Below are 14939 nucleotides of genomic sequence, written 5' to 3' on the forward strand. Positions count from 1 at the left end.
ATCTTCAGATGATGATACTCTCTGTTCTTGGGAAAGAAGGACAGGACAGATGTGGCTGAAGAAACAGCAAGAAACGTAAATGGTGTTGCAAGTCATCTCAGTCACATGTCTTGAGCCAAATTTTCAAGTTTGTTTTGTATTTGGATTTTCTTACTCAAGGATCACATTCATGCAAAGGCATCTATTAATACCATGTATCATTTGAGCTTGAGGTTAACTGTGGTATGTTAGATGGACATGTCTGAAATGGCTGGCCTGGACGCCCAGGGTTACTTTCTGTCCTCGAGCCCCCTGTGCCACAACTCTTCCTGCCCGTCTTCCTCCGCCGTGGTCTTCACTGCCTCTACGAACACCTTCCTGTTGCGGAAGCAGCAGGACAACGGGCGGTGGGGGGCAGATGTTGAGAGCACTGGTTGGAGCAGTTTTCTCAAGACTCTGAAGAAGTGAACTAGAACAGATATATGTACTTTGTGATAGGATTTCTTAATGCACCAAACTTACTTTGGAGACTGGTGGAAGGAAGCAAAGAGCTGGGGGCTGGCTCAGGGGCACAGCGGTTAAGTTCGCTTGCTCCGTTTTGGCAGCTCAGGGTTCGCAGGTTCAGATCCAGGGTGTGGACATACAACACAGAGGAAGATGGGCACAGATGTTAACTCAGGGGCAATCCTTCTTAGCAAAAAGAGGAGGATTGGCGGCAGATGTTAGCTCAGGGCTAATCTTGCTAAAAAAAAAAAAAAGCAAAGAGCTGATTTCTAGATACCTCAGCACAGATGGTTCTTGAGGTTATACAGCTTCTGGGAGTGAAATGCACTAAATAAAATTCAGACCTCTGCATTTTATTGGTGGTAACCAAATGAGTCCACCTGAAATAACAGTCTCTTCAAAGGTGATTACCCAAATCACATTTTAAGCACAGGAGAAAAATTCTGCTTAATTCAAATGATCTGACTTAACTGTCTTTTCCTAGTTTAGACCTCCAGTAACACTGCAACTTTGTTTTCAATAAGCTGGTTGTCCACGTACAACTTCAAGGTTCTAAGAATTAGCAGGTCTATTTCTTTAAAAGACTGGGAATTCCCCTTGCATGGGGCTAAATCTGCCATGTACAATATTTGAGTCTGTAACTTTATTTATTTATTTATTTATTTTGAGGAAGATTAGCCCTGAACTAACATCTGCTGCCAATCCTCCTCTTTTTGCTGAGGAAGACTGGCCCTGAGCTAACATCCTTGCCCATCTTCCTCTGCTTCATATGTGGGACGCCTACCACAGCATGGCTTGACAAGCGGTGCCATGTCCGCACAGGGGATCCAAACCGGTGAACCCGGGGCTGCTGAAGTGGAATGTGCCAACTTAACCGCTGCGCCACTGGGCCAGCCCCTGAGTCTGTAATTTTAAAAGCCATTAGTATTAACATTCTCTCAGCACCAAATGAGATCTCAGAGTCTTTGTTTTTCTTCAGGTTTCACTGACTTGTTATTCCTGATGGACTGGAAACATTCCATTCTCTTCAGGGACAGTTTGAAACAACTGAACACTAATAGGCCCTTTGCTTTCCTAATCTATTATTCTGCCACTGGGTTACCTGTGGCTCAGTAGACTCTCCCATGTGTCAGCCCACTTGGAAACCCATCTCTCTTGACTTGCTGGGAGCCTTGGGAGAAGCCCGTCAGTGGTAGTCAGAGCAGTAGGGACAATGGGGTACCTTTATGCTATTGAAAAATGCCCGCTCACTCACAGGATTGTCTTATCTGAGTCTCTCACCAAAGGGTGATTCAGGCTTTCTCTAAAAAGCTGGAGCTATGTAACTTTGCTGAATTTCTCCCTCCAGAGTATGTGGATAATGAGCAGAGGATGTGAGGATTAGCAGCTATCATCTGTAAAGCATCTAGCACGATGTGGTGTGTGGAGGAAGACAACTTTGTTTCTTTTCCTTCTTTCTTGTCACTGGCTTCTTTCAGGGATTCACTAGTAATCAGGGCCCTGAAATAGAAGTGCTGTTTACAGATATTGCTAAGGTCAGGTAGGGGTGTTTTGATATGCTGATGGAGTCAGGATAGGTTTATGAAGGCCAAAGGTAACACCCGGACCTAAAAGGTCAGGGTAGTATTCAGTGTATTTTTATTACCACCTCTGGGGGGAGAGGCAATGAGGCTGTGCCGGTATATACAGAGCTTTACTTTTTCCCGCTGCAAGTGAAAAAACGAGAGCCCTTTCAAATTCTAAATCTATTTGTCATGAGAGCTTCCTTGAAGTTTCAGGTTCATTTTCTCCTACAACACCTTGTTTTTTTTTTGTTTTTTTGAGGAAGATTAGCCCTGAGCTAACTGCTGCCAATCCTCCTCTTTTTGCTGAGGAAGACTGGCCCTGAGCTAACACCTGTGCCTATCTTCCTCTACTTTATATGTGAGATGCCTACCACAGCATGGCTTGACAAGCAGTGCCACATCCGCACCTGGGATCCGAACCAGCGAACCACGGGTCGCCGAAGTGGAACGTGCACACTTAACCGCTGTGCCACCAGGCCAGCCCCTACAACGCCTTCTTAAAAGAGAGGAAAGAGCAGTAGTGAGACATTGTGTCATCTGACCTAAACTTGCAGATGAGTAGACCTGAAGCACAAAATGTGCGAGAAAGGGCCAGCTCCCTCAAGCATGGCAGGAAGCTCTTCCTTCCATCTTACAATATTTGCTCTTTTCACTATTACTCTAAGATCCTTTAAAAATTAGATTATTTCTTATGCCTTTTGAACTAAAAGAATTTGCCATAGCACTCTGATACAAGAACAGCTTCATTATTACTCAGTTCATCTTGCTCTTACGAAAAATGGACTTCCCATCAGCCTCCCCACTCCTCAGAAACCCTGGCCTGTGGGTTACAATTCATGTTCTCTACAACCTTATATTGCATTGCTCCAGTATGCAGACTTCTCATTTCCATTAAATTGCTCAACTGTTTCCAACACGGCATGTACATTTCTTCTTTCAGGCTCTTGTTCACTCTTCAGAAACCAATCCTAACCTCTGCTCCACTAGTCTTTTGGGTGCTACGACGCTATCGGTACAGTAGGCACTAGAAGAGAAGGCTCCTAGGAGGCTACATCAGGATGGCCTAGTACATGTGCTGATTCAGCTCTGTAATGAAGTAGAATAGTTAGGATTACCAATAGTTAGGATCAGCAACATGAGCTTTAGTATTTTGAGTCCTTAATCATGTAAAGATTATGGCAGTAGAATTTACAAGTACTCATTGTGGCAGAGATGGCTAGCTGTCCACGAGAATCCATTCTGATCCTCTTCTGGACGTAGGTTAGACCTGCATTTGCTGGCCTGTGCCATGTGAGCAGGAGCAATGCCTTCTACGCCAGGGCCTTTAAAAGAGAGGTGTGCCTTCTCACTGCTTTCTTCCTTTCCCACTGCCTTGAACCTGGGGACACCTAACCTCAGCCACACAGATGGCAAAGCCCTAGGTGTGACAGAGCCACAAGCCAGAAGGAGCACCATCTCTGAATCACTGCATGAAAGAAAGTCTCCCACTGACCTAGAATATCCACCCTGGATGTTAAATGAAGAAGAAAGCAACTTACTATGTTGGAGTCATTGTTTTGGGGAGAGTGTGTTACAGCAGTTTAGCCTACTCTAACTAGCAACCTTATTTAAAGGAATATTATGGATTATGTTTATGCATAAAGGTCTGCAAGGACAGTCAAGCCTGGGGAGTAGGATAGGGGACTTTCACCATTAGACACGTCCTTATCAATTTTACAAAAAATTGCTATTGCCAGTAAGGAAAGAGAAGAGCAACAACAAACGATAGCAAAACAGTGCTGGTACAAACTTGTAGGAGTCATTCCTTGTCTACCCCAATCCTCACTGAATTTTCTTCCAGTCCTTTAGCACTCGTTGACCCTACTCCTTACCTGGCATTTATTGTGGAAATTAAAGAGCAGAGTGGGAGTCTGGGCCCACTCATGCAGTGCCTCTCAACATATTAATGATCCCTTCAGGGGGTCTGGCCCTCAGCTTTGTGGATGCAGGGACAGAAGTCTTGATGTGTGCAGAGCTTATCAGGCTTTCAGACCCAGAAAGTCATGCTAACCGTGATGTATAAACCAAAATGCTCATGCATAATTATGGTGAGCAAGTCCTGCCAGCATCCACTGTCAGGAAGCCCTCTTCCTGGTATGAGGGCACTTGGGAAACTAAGTGAATAACCAGATGGCTGTTTGGTGAGCAAGGAATCAGAGCAAATGGAGTTGGATAATCTTAGGAGAACCCACCATCTAGAATGTGAGTTAATCTGGTGATCCACTCCACACATTTAATGACCAAAAGCCTTTTATGAAATTCAGTCTCTTCCTTGGAGAGTGTTGCTGTAAGACTGCCAAATTCTCGTTAGGTTCCTTTTGGGGCTTTCTGCAGCTTTCTCTGATAAGTAAATAATAGTGAGCCAGCTAGTGTTTTCCATCACACTATCTGAGTCTAAATCCTAGATTCCATGATTGGACTTGAGTGTTCTGCAAGTTCTGTCACTTATCCACTGGGTTGATCACTTTAACTCCCATGTATTTCTTACTGGTCATGTGAGGCTTAAATGAGTTAGTTTTCAGAAGTTAGTTAGTATTAAAATTATTTAAGTAGATTATAAACCTTTTCTCATTATACACCTAATATTATAAAACACTACACATGCCCTGGTGTCTTATACCTAGTAAGAACTAAATGGTTGATGTAGTTTAAGGAGATGCTGAGATAAACATGGATAAAGAAGTAGAAACATCCTTGGGGCCAGCCCTGTGGCCGAATGGTTAAGTTCGCGCACTCCACTTTGGCGGCCCAGGGTTTCACCCATTCAGATCCTGGACGCGGACATGGCACCACTTGTCAAGCCGTGCTGAGGCAGTGTCCCACATGCCACAACTAGAAGGGCCCACAACTAAAAATACGCAACTATGTACCGGGGGGCTTTGGGAGAAAAAGGAAAAATAAAATCTTTAAAAAAAAAAAAAAGTAGAAAGATCCAAGTGTAGACACTGCCATCAAAATCAAGATTGTTGCCAACAATGGAAAACCTGAAATTGACTTGAAAGTTAAAGCTTCATTTCTTTTAAATCTAAAGAGTCCTCCCATATTTTGAGATTTGGTAAAAGTGCATAATGACTTACTCATGGCTTTTTTCTTTTTTAAAAAAAGGTTTTTATAGATGTTTTATTTGATTATGTTTTTCTCTTGGTTCCCAGAGTCTTTGACCTACTATCATATTATTATTCTCTTCAATGCTTCCCCCTTTCTTCTTCTTTAGCTCTCCAGATCTTTGGTTCTGGGCCTTTTAAATGATTATTTTTTAAAATGCAATGACCAGAAGATACATACAGAATTCTAGCTGCAGACGCATCTTACCTTTAGTTGAGAATGGCATAAGGTTTTCTGTTTTGCTTCCAACATCCCTTTTGGTGTGGTGATCCCTAGGTTGGCCTTATGTTCCAGGTCATTGTTGGGCTTATGTTTCAGGCTGTCGCTTCTCATATTTACATTCTCTCAGTCTGGCTTTGGGTTGAGTTTGGATTCCAGAGGTAAAGCTCAAAACCGTACAACTGAAATCCAAGATGGGTCCATGCTGGTCTTTGTCCAAATCTTTTACACAAATCTCTGCGAATATGTCTCTGCTGTGACCACATCCCCCTCCCCCCAGTCTGAGAAGCAGAGCCTTAAGGATACAATCTATGGTAACACTCTGTTCTCTGATAGTTCAGATCCTTTCTTGATAGAGTTGGATTATTTAGTTCTCACCCTAAATGTAGCATCCCACAAACTTATTGATATAAGTGGTTAAGATTGAAAGACTGGTACTTACACTAAAGATAAAAATTACCGTGTAATGACTAGTGTCATAATTCGCTGGAATATGTGAAACCTAGGTGGGAAAATATTACAGGTCACTGTCAGAATACATCACTAATTATTTTTTTAAGAAGTTTGTGCCTTTATTGGTCAGACAGGCTACTTGAGGGGGATGAAATGGGAGGAGTGGGTGGCTCCGATGCGGTGCTGGCCGAGCTTCATGGGCTTGTAGCTGATGGAGAACTCGCCCAGGTAGTGGCTGATCATCTCGGGCTTGATTTCGACCTGGGTGAAAATCTTGTGGCTGTAGATGCCCACCATCTTGGGCAGCACGAGCCTATGGGCAGGATGATCCTGTCTGGCAGGCGCGCAGTCACCACCTCTGGCTTTTCCGTGGGCGGTGCCTCCTGGTTGGCTCTGCGCAGGTGTCTGGGGTGCTGCGCAGCTGCGTCACCACGTCACTGCGTCAGTGGTCGAGGTGTGCGCCCGTAGGTGAACGTGAGGATGGTGTGCTGCTGCTTTTGCTCCGCTGCCGTCATCTTGTCAGTTCTTGGGAAAGGACTCATGAGTTCTTAGAGTGTCAGAATCGAGGGATTTTTCTGGCAGACAAACTGCACAGTCAAGAATACATAATTTTGGGGCAGATGGCCTGGGTTTGGATGCTGAGTCTGGCACTTGGCTGTGTGTGACTTTGGGACCTTGCTTCAGCTTCCCCATCTATGGAACGGCGTGTTTTAGTTGCCTAGTAGGATTGTTGTGAATCTTAAATAAGAATTTGTGTTCAGGAGTTAGAACAGTGCCTGGGACCTTGTAAGTAATAGATGTTAGATATTTCTCTTACTCTTAGGATGCTTTAGGTCCTCAAATTGGCCTTTTATTAAAAAAAAGTTTATAACAGGAAAATTTCTCTGCACATATTTTTGTCCTCAACTACTAGTATTTTTCTTTAAATCCTGTTGGTTCCTCTTGGAACCACTCTATAACTGTGATATCTGAGGTCTAATTGCTACCAATTTTGTGATTGTTAGGTTAAGTCAATTAACATTTCTGGGCTTTGCTTTCCAAAACCCAACTTCTTTATCTGCAAAATAGTGTTCCTAACGGGATCTGCCCCACAGGACTGCTGGGAGGACTGGGATACTCCTGCCACAGTCATGTGACATTTTGAATTTTACTGTGACAAAACGTGTATGATGTAAACTTTGCCACAAGTTATTTGCGACCCAGACCAGTGAGAGTTGGAATAACATATAAACTAGTCTTGTCATCCCCCATTTGTTTCCAGGTTGTCACCTAAAAGACTTTGGCGATTTGAGTTTTACTCCTGTCCCCAAAGATGATCTCTACAACAACCTGATAGTGAATCCTCGCTCAGTGGGCCTTGCCAACCAGGAACTGGCTGAGGTGGTTAGTAAAGCCGTGTCAGGTGGCTACAGCTGTGTCACAGTGGGAGGGGACCACAGGTAAGCTGGGAGCCGAGGGGTGGTGGGGGGCTGGATTGCATGGTGCTTTGGGCTAATCAGGTCGCTTCATTATTGTCTGTTTCCTCACTTAGAAAAAATGCCCTTCAGAATTTTCAGGGTATGATGTGCATGCTCACATTTTAATGTCCCAGATCACGAGTCACTGGAGGCATCTGTAGTTTTCTTTGTAGGACACATTGTGTAGTATGACAGGTTCAGAGGTAGACTAGTGAAAGTTTTTAGACAGTGTGTTTCATGCTTCTTCTCTTAGAAAGCTTTCTTGAGAAACTGTCTTATGACTTTCATTTGGCTATTTGGGAGAATTGGAAAAGTCCATCAATAGGCTGCATTTGGGCTTTTTTTTTTTTTTCCTTTGCATTTCTGCTAATAGGTTTGTTAGACACTCCCCATTTGGCATATACATTCTTTCCCTCCACAGTATTGACCCTAAGTGACTAACATGATAGATTCTTCTAGTGAATCAGCATGTACTTTATTGAGCACTGTCTGATGTGTTCTCAAGTAGTGTTAGGGACTGTGGGAAACTTGTAATCTATTAGGACTAAATGATGTAAATACACATAGAATGAAAAAATACTGAGTTCTGCAGAATTTCACAGAAGGAAGAGATCAGTCTGGGCTAGAGTATCAGATTTCACAGGGGAAGTGTGATTTGAGCTAAGTAATGAAGGTTTTTGGTAGAAAGAAATGGCATTGAAGTACTAGGAGTATTAAGCACTCCTACATGTTCTCAGTTAACCCTCATAATAATGCAGAGAAGCAGAAACAGTTTTATCTGATTTACTGCTGGAAACACTGAGGGACAGAGGTTAGATAACTTACCTAGGGTTTAGAGCCAGGAAGTAGCAGAGCTCAGATTCAAATCCAATGAGACATGTATAGGCAGTTAATTTTTCTTTTGCAATCTAGTCTGGCAACTTTCCCTGAGGTGCCCAGAGCTTTTCAGATCACTTAGCAGAAGTTAAATCTTTGTTACAACTGAAAGGCAGGTAGATTCCTCATTAGGAATAAGATTGTAGTTAGAATAAGAAAGTAGTCCCTGGTTCTCTACTGAGATTCAAATAAATCAACCAGAGGATGGCGTCCTCCTGCCTCTTAGCTCAGTGCTCTCTCTCTCAAAGTTCATTTATATTGTCTTCTTTCTGGTTGTCTCAGACTTTGGGAACCACTTATCAATGTGATTAGCATAGTCCTTGGTTTTTCTTTTGTCTGTAGCTATCTATATTACAATCCTGTCACTGCTGTGTTTCCTGTTCAGTGCTAAAACCTAGGCTATCTGTAAGATTCTAGAAAGAAAGGATGAGTGTATAACCTGAACAGCTGTTGAACATTTTAAAGGTGAAGCATTCTGCTCCTTTTACATATAACAGCATGCCTATTGCCTTAACTGTCAAACCAACTCTGGCTTAAACAGGCCAAGATTATCATCCGTATCTTATAGAAGAGGAAATTGAAGTCTAGAGAATTAGATGACTTGTCCTAGATCACACAGTTCTTCCTGGAAAAAACCTCAGTATTCTCACTTTCCACTGCTTTTAGCACTAGACCATACTATCTCTCAAAAAGGCCCAATGTGGGGCATAGAGCTTAAAATGCTGTCTCATGCTATATGGCCAAGAAGATGGCTGTAGTTAGTTCCTAAGATGCTTGGGCTGCATTTCCCGTCTATGTAAATTCTTTGGTTACTGGGAAGCCGGGCAGCTTTTCAACCGTGATTTCATCAGCTATATTCCTACAGTTGAGACAGGATAGTTGGCTAATGTAAGCAGAGACCAAGGACAAGGGAAGGCAAAAACCAGAGAAACACAATAATAGTTGAATGCCATGCTAAAGTATATAAGATAACATGCAAATAAACTTGTCTTTTATTCAAGGATCTAAATGAGGTCTTTCTTTGGGTCGCCCTGTTAATGTCTTTAACAACTTCTGACTTTTTGTTTTAGGAGGTATCACAATCTTTCTAAAAAGCTAAAATGCTAATTTTTATCCTTAAAAAGTTAATAAAACTGATTCTTTGAAAGTAATCATTAGATCTCCCCGGTCTCCCTTAAGAGATATTAAACACTATTTGTGAGTTGTTAAATACAGACTACATCATTTAACAGAATTTCATTCATTGAACAAATATTTGAGGTCCTTTTCTGGGCCAGGGCTAATGGATCAAGTTATAGGGATTGGGGGCAGCAATGCCATATGTCACACTACAGGGATAATGAGTGGTCAGTGTTGAATCTTTTGAGGCTTCCATTTCTCCCTAACTCACTCAAGGTTAATCTTTGGAAACTACAGCCCCAGGAACTCTGTCTCATCCAAATCCAGCCTCAGTCTGGGGCCTTGACTTCGCCCTGAGGACAAACTGTGAGCTGCCTTGGCTGAGGATATTTATTGGTGATGTCTGCCAAAGAGAGGGCCTTAAAGATTATTGTATTTGTTCTTTGTAGCCTGGCAATTGGTACCATTAGTGGCCACGCCCGGCACTGCCCAGACCTTTGTGTGATCTGGGTTGATGCCCATGCTGACATCAATACACCGCTCACCACTTCATCTGGAAATCTCCACGGGCAGCCAGTTTCATTCCTCCTCAGAGAACTACAGGAGGAGGTCAGTGGGCCGAAATGCAAAGAAAGTTGAATGGCTTGCAGGGGTTATCCTGGAGCTTTGAGGGTCTAGTTCAGTAAGATTTCTGTGAAGGACGGGTTGACAGTGGTGACAGAAATGTTTACCACCCCTTCATTTGTTCATCAAACATTATTATGGGCCAGGCAGTCTGTTAGATGCTAGGGTTGGTTATAAAGATAACTAGGACATGGTCCCTACTCCCAGGAGGTGGGGCGAGTCATGATCTTGTAAGAAAGGAAAGTAGTAGTGGGTATTAACTCTAGTGGTTGATCTACCCATATCCTGAGGACTTCTTGGTTAGAGGCTCCCAGGCTTCACTCTTAGACCTGCTGGTCTAGAAGACAAGTAAAACCAGGCTTACCTCTAGGTGATATTTTCGTACGTTGTTCTGAAGATACAGAGTCCATGTTAGACACAGACTAGAATCTCTATATCCCTCCCCTCAGTGAGGGACCAAGTTAAACCAGGAAAGTACAAAGGTTATTCATTAAGCAGAATTCGTGTTTTGGCTGTCAGTAACTTGAGATGGCAACTGGGTTATGTTTCAAGAACCAATCTGTAAGCAATTCAGTAATATGCAAAAGGGTAGAAAAGGGTTAAGCATTATTCCTGCTATTTAGGTAAGTTAATGAGAAACCAAGACCACCTTAGGAAAAGAGATTTTTTAATTTTCTTTAGAAAGCTATACTGTGTTCTGCAGCTGCCCTTGTGAATCATTTCCACTTGTATCAGGTCTCTTTTCCAGATCAGGTGTGTCTGGTGTTGCTTTAAGCATATCCTGTGGGTAGGAGGAGAAAGCAGACTGCATACACTGGGAAGCACATGGTGATTATCTTGGTGAGACCAAGAATCCTTATGAATCCTGTTCATTCTTCTCTTCATAGGTACCACAACTCCCAGGATTTTCCTGGATCAAACCTTGTATTTCTTCCCCAAGTATTGTGTATATTGGTCTAAGAGATGTGGACCCTGCTGAACAGTAAGTTGATACACTAAGGTTAAGCTTTGGGCCTGTCTTGGCTCCTTATGTACTATTCGATAGGTGATTTCTTACCTTAACATGTTGCAGGTCACTGTAACGATTCCCCGCACACACATGCCTTTGATTAAAAATGCCCTTTAAACTAAGGACTCCTTCCTTTATATCTCACCACAGTTTTATTTTAAAGAATTATGATATCCAGTATTTTTCCATGAGAGACATAGATCGACTTGGTATCCAGAAGGTCATGGAACAGACATTTGATCTGCTGATTGGCAAGTAAGTAACTAGGATGGATGTCTACTTCCAGGTCCACAAGGGAATAGGGCGGACTCCCAGTGGGCAGCACACTTTAACATGTCTTTTGAGGATAGTAGCTTTTCTTTTAAAATACAATCAGAACAAGTACATATTAAAAAATTCAAATAATTCAGAAAGGGAGAATATGAAACATAGGTTGTATTCTTCCTCTGGGGTTGGGAGGAGGGTTTCCTTGAAGTCATTAGCCAGATCTTCTCTCTCTCATGAATTTCTGTTTAGCTCCATTTTTAATGCCTATCTTTTTTTTGTGAGGAAGATTGGTCCTGAGCTAACACCTGTGCTAATCTTCCTGGTTTTTTGATGTGGGATGCCCCCACACCATGGCTTGATGAACAGTGTGTAGGTCTGTGTCCAGGATCCAAACCTGTGAATCGTGGCCCACTGAAGCAGAGCACACAAACTTAACCACTACACCACTGGGCTGGCCCCTTTAATGCTTATCTTTTGACATGAGAAGCATTCATAGTTCCAACTGTCCCATTCTTCCCAGCCTCATTAATGCTTCATGTGAAAGGAGTTTTGTTTTAAGCAAATCTTGGTAGTGTAAAAAGATGGCAGATGAATGCTAATCAAATGCTAGTTTTAAGGGCATCTTCCCAGTGCTGAATCTTTATTTCTGGGTGATTGTTACCTAGTACTATGCCATTTCCTAAGCTGTTAAGTTAGTTATTTAGTATATAGGTGTTTGTTGTATATTAGTTTCAGCCATTGGACATTTGGGTTGAAATGAGGTTAGAAGAGGAAGGTAAGATCAGATCAGATAACGTAAAATCACAGTTATGTTCAGCTGCTGTTAGATTCTGAGAGAACTTACATTAGATTCTATCAGCGCCCAATGTCATATGGAAGTGAAGAATTCCCTTTATTGATAGTTGTTAAGAGGCCCTGAGGCCCAGGGTACGTCATAAATATAAACTGGAGCTAGTCTGTCTGAGGCATACAGAACAAATGGCAAAATTATGAAGTGTGTAGGAAGCTATTAGGGTAATACTCAGTAACTTCCAGAATAGGAAACCTGGAAACCTGCTGTAGTAACAGAATACCAGGACTAACAGCAACAAAATCAAGGAGTTGCAACTGTAGGAAGGATGAATGTCCAAGCACAACCAACTGACTCTTCTCCTCCTCCTTTCAAGAAGACAAAGGCCAATCCATCTGAGTTTTGATATCGATGCATTTGACCCTACACTGGCTCCAGCCACAGGAACCCCTGTTGTAGGGGGACTGACTTATCGAGAAGGCATATATATTACTGAGGAAATACACAATACAGGTAAGTAGTGATGAACCTGTTAACTACCAAGTAAATAGGCTGAAGCCTCTTGCCTGCCCCGGAATCCTTTCTGTTATTCATGTCATTGCAGACGTTGTTTTTGCTTAAACTTATAGCTAAAGTCATAAGGGATAGTCATTTAGAGGCATGTTTGGACCTGGCTCATACCAAAATATGCTAAAGTAATGTTGAATAAAAAATTGTCTACTTAAATATTTATTAAGTACAAGAATAAACTGTCAAACTGCTGTAGTTCTTTGTATCTGAATTGTCTGAAGGCAGATTAAGATTAAAAAGCAAGGCCAAGTAGCTGTCATTTTTACCCTGACATTAAAAGGTTGGTTTACTGGGAGCTGGGAATGTGGAGTTAAAGGTTCTCTTGAAGGTACTTCAAAGCTGGGTCCTTTCATATAGGATAAGTCTTATCCTAGAGCTTGTTTGATCAGTGCTTTAATAATGGGGACACTGGAAGATGAATGGCTAACAGGAAAATGAGTAAACTGAATGCTAGGTTATTAAGAGTGGCTATGAGGGTTTACTGTCCCAAAACTCAGACTTGTTTCCAAACAGTTTCCACTTCTGTCAGAAAGCTGCTGGTTTTAAGACTAGGTTAAATGACCTTGCATTGCAAAATTTAAACAACTACCACATGATACTTCAATACCATCTCATGAAATTGAGGTCTAAATAGCATAGAGACCCAAAACTTGAAAGGCCCAGGACTACAGGACACCCTTGACTAGCTGGGATAGATAAGGAAATTGAGAAGTGGTTTCCCTGGGTCCAGAGCCTCCTAAAGCATTAGGCACTACAGAAAGGGAAAAATACTTGTCTATCAGATCTGACAGTGGCAAGATAATCTCATTTTCACACCCACAATCTTGGATGTTGTCAGCTGTCCTTGAGTTAGTGGCCAGTGAACCTGGGAGTTCAGTCCTCCATTCTGGTTCCAAATGACACCACTTAGAGCAAGGATTAGTAACTTCCAGCACATAGATGGGGCAGTGGTCATACCTTGTCCCTTCCTCCCCTGCTGCAGTGTTATTCTATTCCACAAGACTGTCATGACACTGTCAACTAGATACATAAAGCCGTTTGCTTAGGGGCCTGCCTGGTGGAGCAGTGGTTAAGTGTGCATGTTCCGCTTCGGTGGCCTGGGGTTTGCAGGTTCAGATCTCGGGTGCAGACATGGCACCACTTGGCAAGCCATGCTGTGGCAAGTGTCCCACCACATATAAAGTAGAGGAAGATGGGCATGGATGTTAGCTCAGGGCTAATCTTCCTCCAAAAAAAAACCAAACAGTTTGCGTAAATGAATTTACAGGGTGGCGATAGTCTGGAAACATGGGTAATATATATTAATAGCTCAAACCCTCTCGATTACTACTGGGCTATGCTAAAGGCCCAGAATTAGTTAGTGGAAGTCACACACACAAAGCATCAGAGACACAGATGCATGTGCAGGAATTGGTGGAAATGCCAGAGTACCGTGCCTGCTGGTCGCAGTTTTACACAGTGCACTGAACTATGCATTGCTGATAAGGGACAGCACACTGAACTGATGTAATGGCATTGAACATATCATGTACGATAATGTAGTATCAGTAAACCATTAGGTGTATTCACCCATGTTTGCAGGCTTTATGGCCACCCTAAAAATTCTCAGATACTTCATATTCTTGAATACTAGGTTGTTTAGATGATTCTTCAGGAGATATATTAAATTCACCCAGAATAACCAACTAAAAAGTTAAATACCTCAGAGAAGTGGGGCATGTGTATGTGTGTTTAGGGGCCAAGGGAGTGGGTAGAGGGTAGGTCTGGATAGGTTCTTCTGGTCTAATCTTCCCTTTGGTGCAAGTTCTCAAGCCCTCAGAGAAGGTAACTTGAGTCCAAGTTAAACAAAGTATGGCTGCGTCTTCCTTTGACCAAGTGCAAGATACTAGGTCAGTCTGATGAGAGACCTAAAAACTGTGTCAGACGTGGAACCTGCCCTCAAAGCTCAGGCCTGCAGGGGCAAAGAGTAAGTTATGCAGTAATAACCACACTTGAGGGTTCATGGTGCCTTAAGAGATAACAGACATAGCGTCAGTTCAAAAGTGGGAAAAGAGCTCTGGCTAGTGAGAAGTGGGAGACCTCCTCTTCAAACAACTACAGGCAGGCATCTGGAAGGTTTCTAATACTGGAAATGGCACATATTTTCCCAACAAATAGGTTGGAAACTCCTTGCCCCTGCCCCACTCCCAAGCTGTTTCCTTATCCTATCCAGAAAGCCTGACAGTGATGCCTGTTATGTTACTTGAACAGGTGACTGATTTTATTACCTTAAAGGTTTCTTTCAGTCCTACTCTAGTATACCAGTGTTTTAACTTAAATTCATGCCCAAGAGGAGGTGGTATAAGGAATTTTCCTGACAGTGG

General features: G+C 42.6%; 1 protein-coding gene across 2 annotated transcripts in view; it reads left to right on the forward strand.

Annotated features, from left to right (window-relative positions):
- Positions 1 to 14939, forward strand: part of ARG2 (arginase 2) — a 31625-nt gene that overhangs the window by 16088 nt on the left and 598 nt on the right. The window contains exons 3-7 of one of the 2 annotated variants that reach the window (XM_070594099.1): positions 7126 to 7303; positions 9766 to 9925; positions 10828 to 10922; positions 11100 to 11204; positions 12383 to 12519. In XM_070594099.1, coding sequence (XP_070450200.1) covers positions 7126 to 7303; positions 9766 to 9925; positions 10828 to 10922; positions 11100 to 11204; positions 12383 to 12519 — 675 coding nt within the window. The remainder of the gene's footprint in view (positions 1 to 7125; positions 7304 to 9765; positions 9926 to 10827; positions 10923 to 11099; positions 11205 to 12382; positions 12520 to 14939) is intronic. The other variant, XM_070594100.1, reaches the window with a different exon arrangement.

The sequence above is a fragment of the Equus przewalskii genome, chromosome 25, assembly GCF_037783145.1.
Source record: "Equus przewalskii isolate Varuska chromosome 25, EquPr2, whole genome shotgun sequence".
Taxonomy (NCBI): Eukaryota; Metazoa; Chordata; class Mammalia; order Perissodactyla; family Equidae; genus Equus; species Equus przewalskii.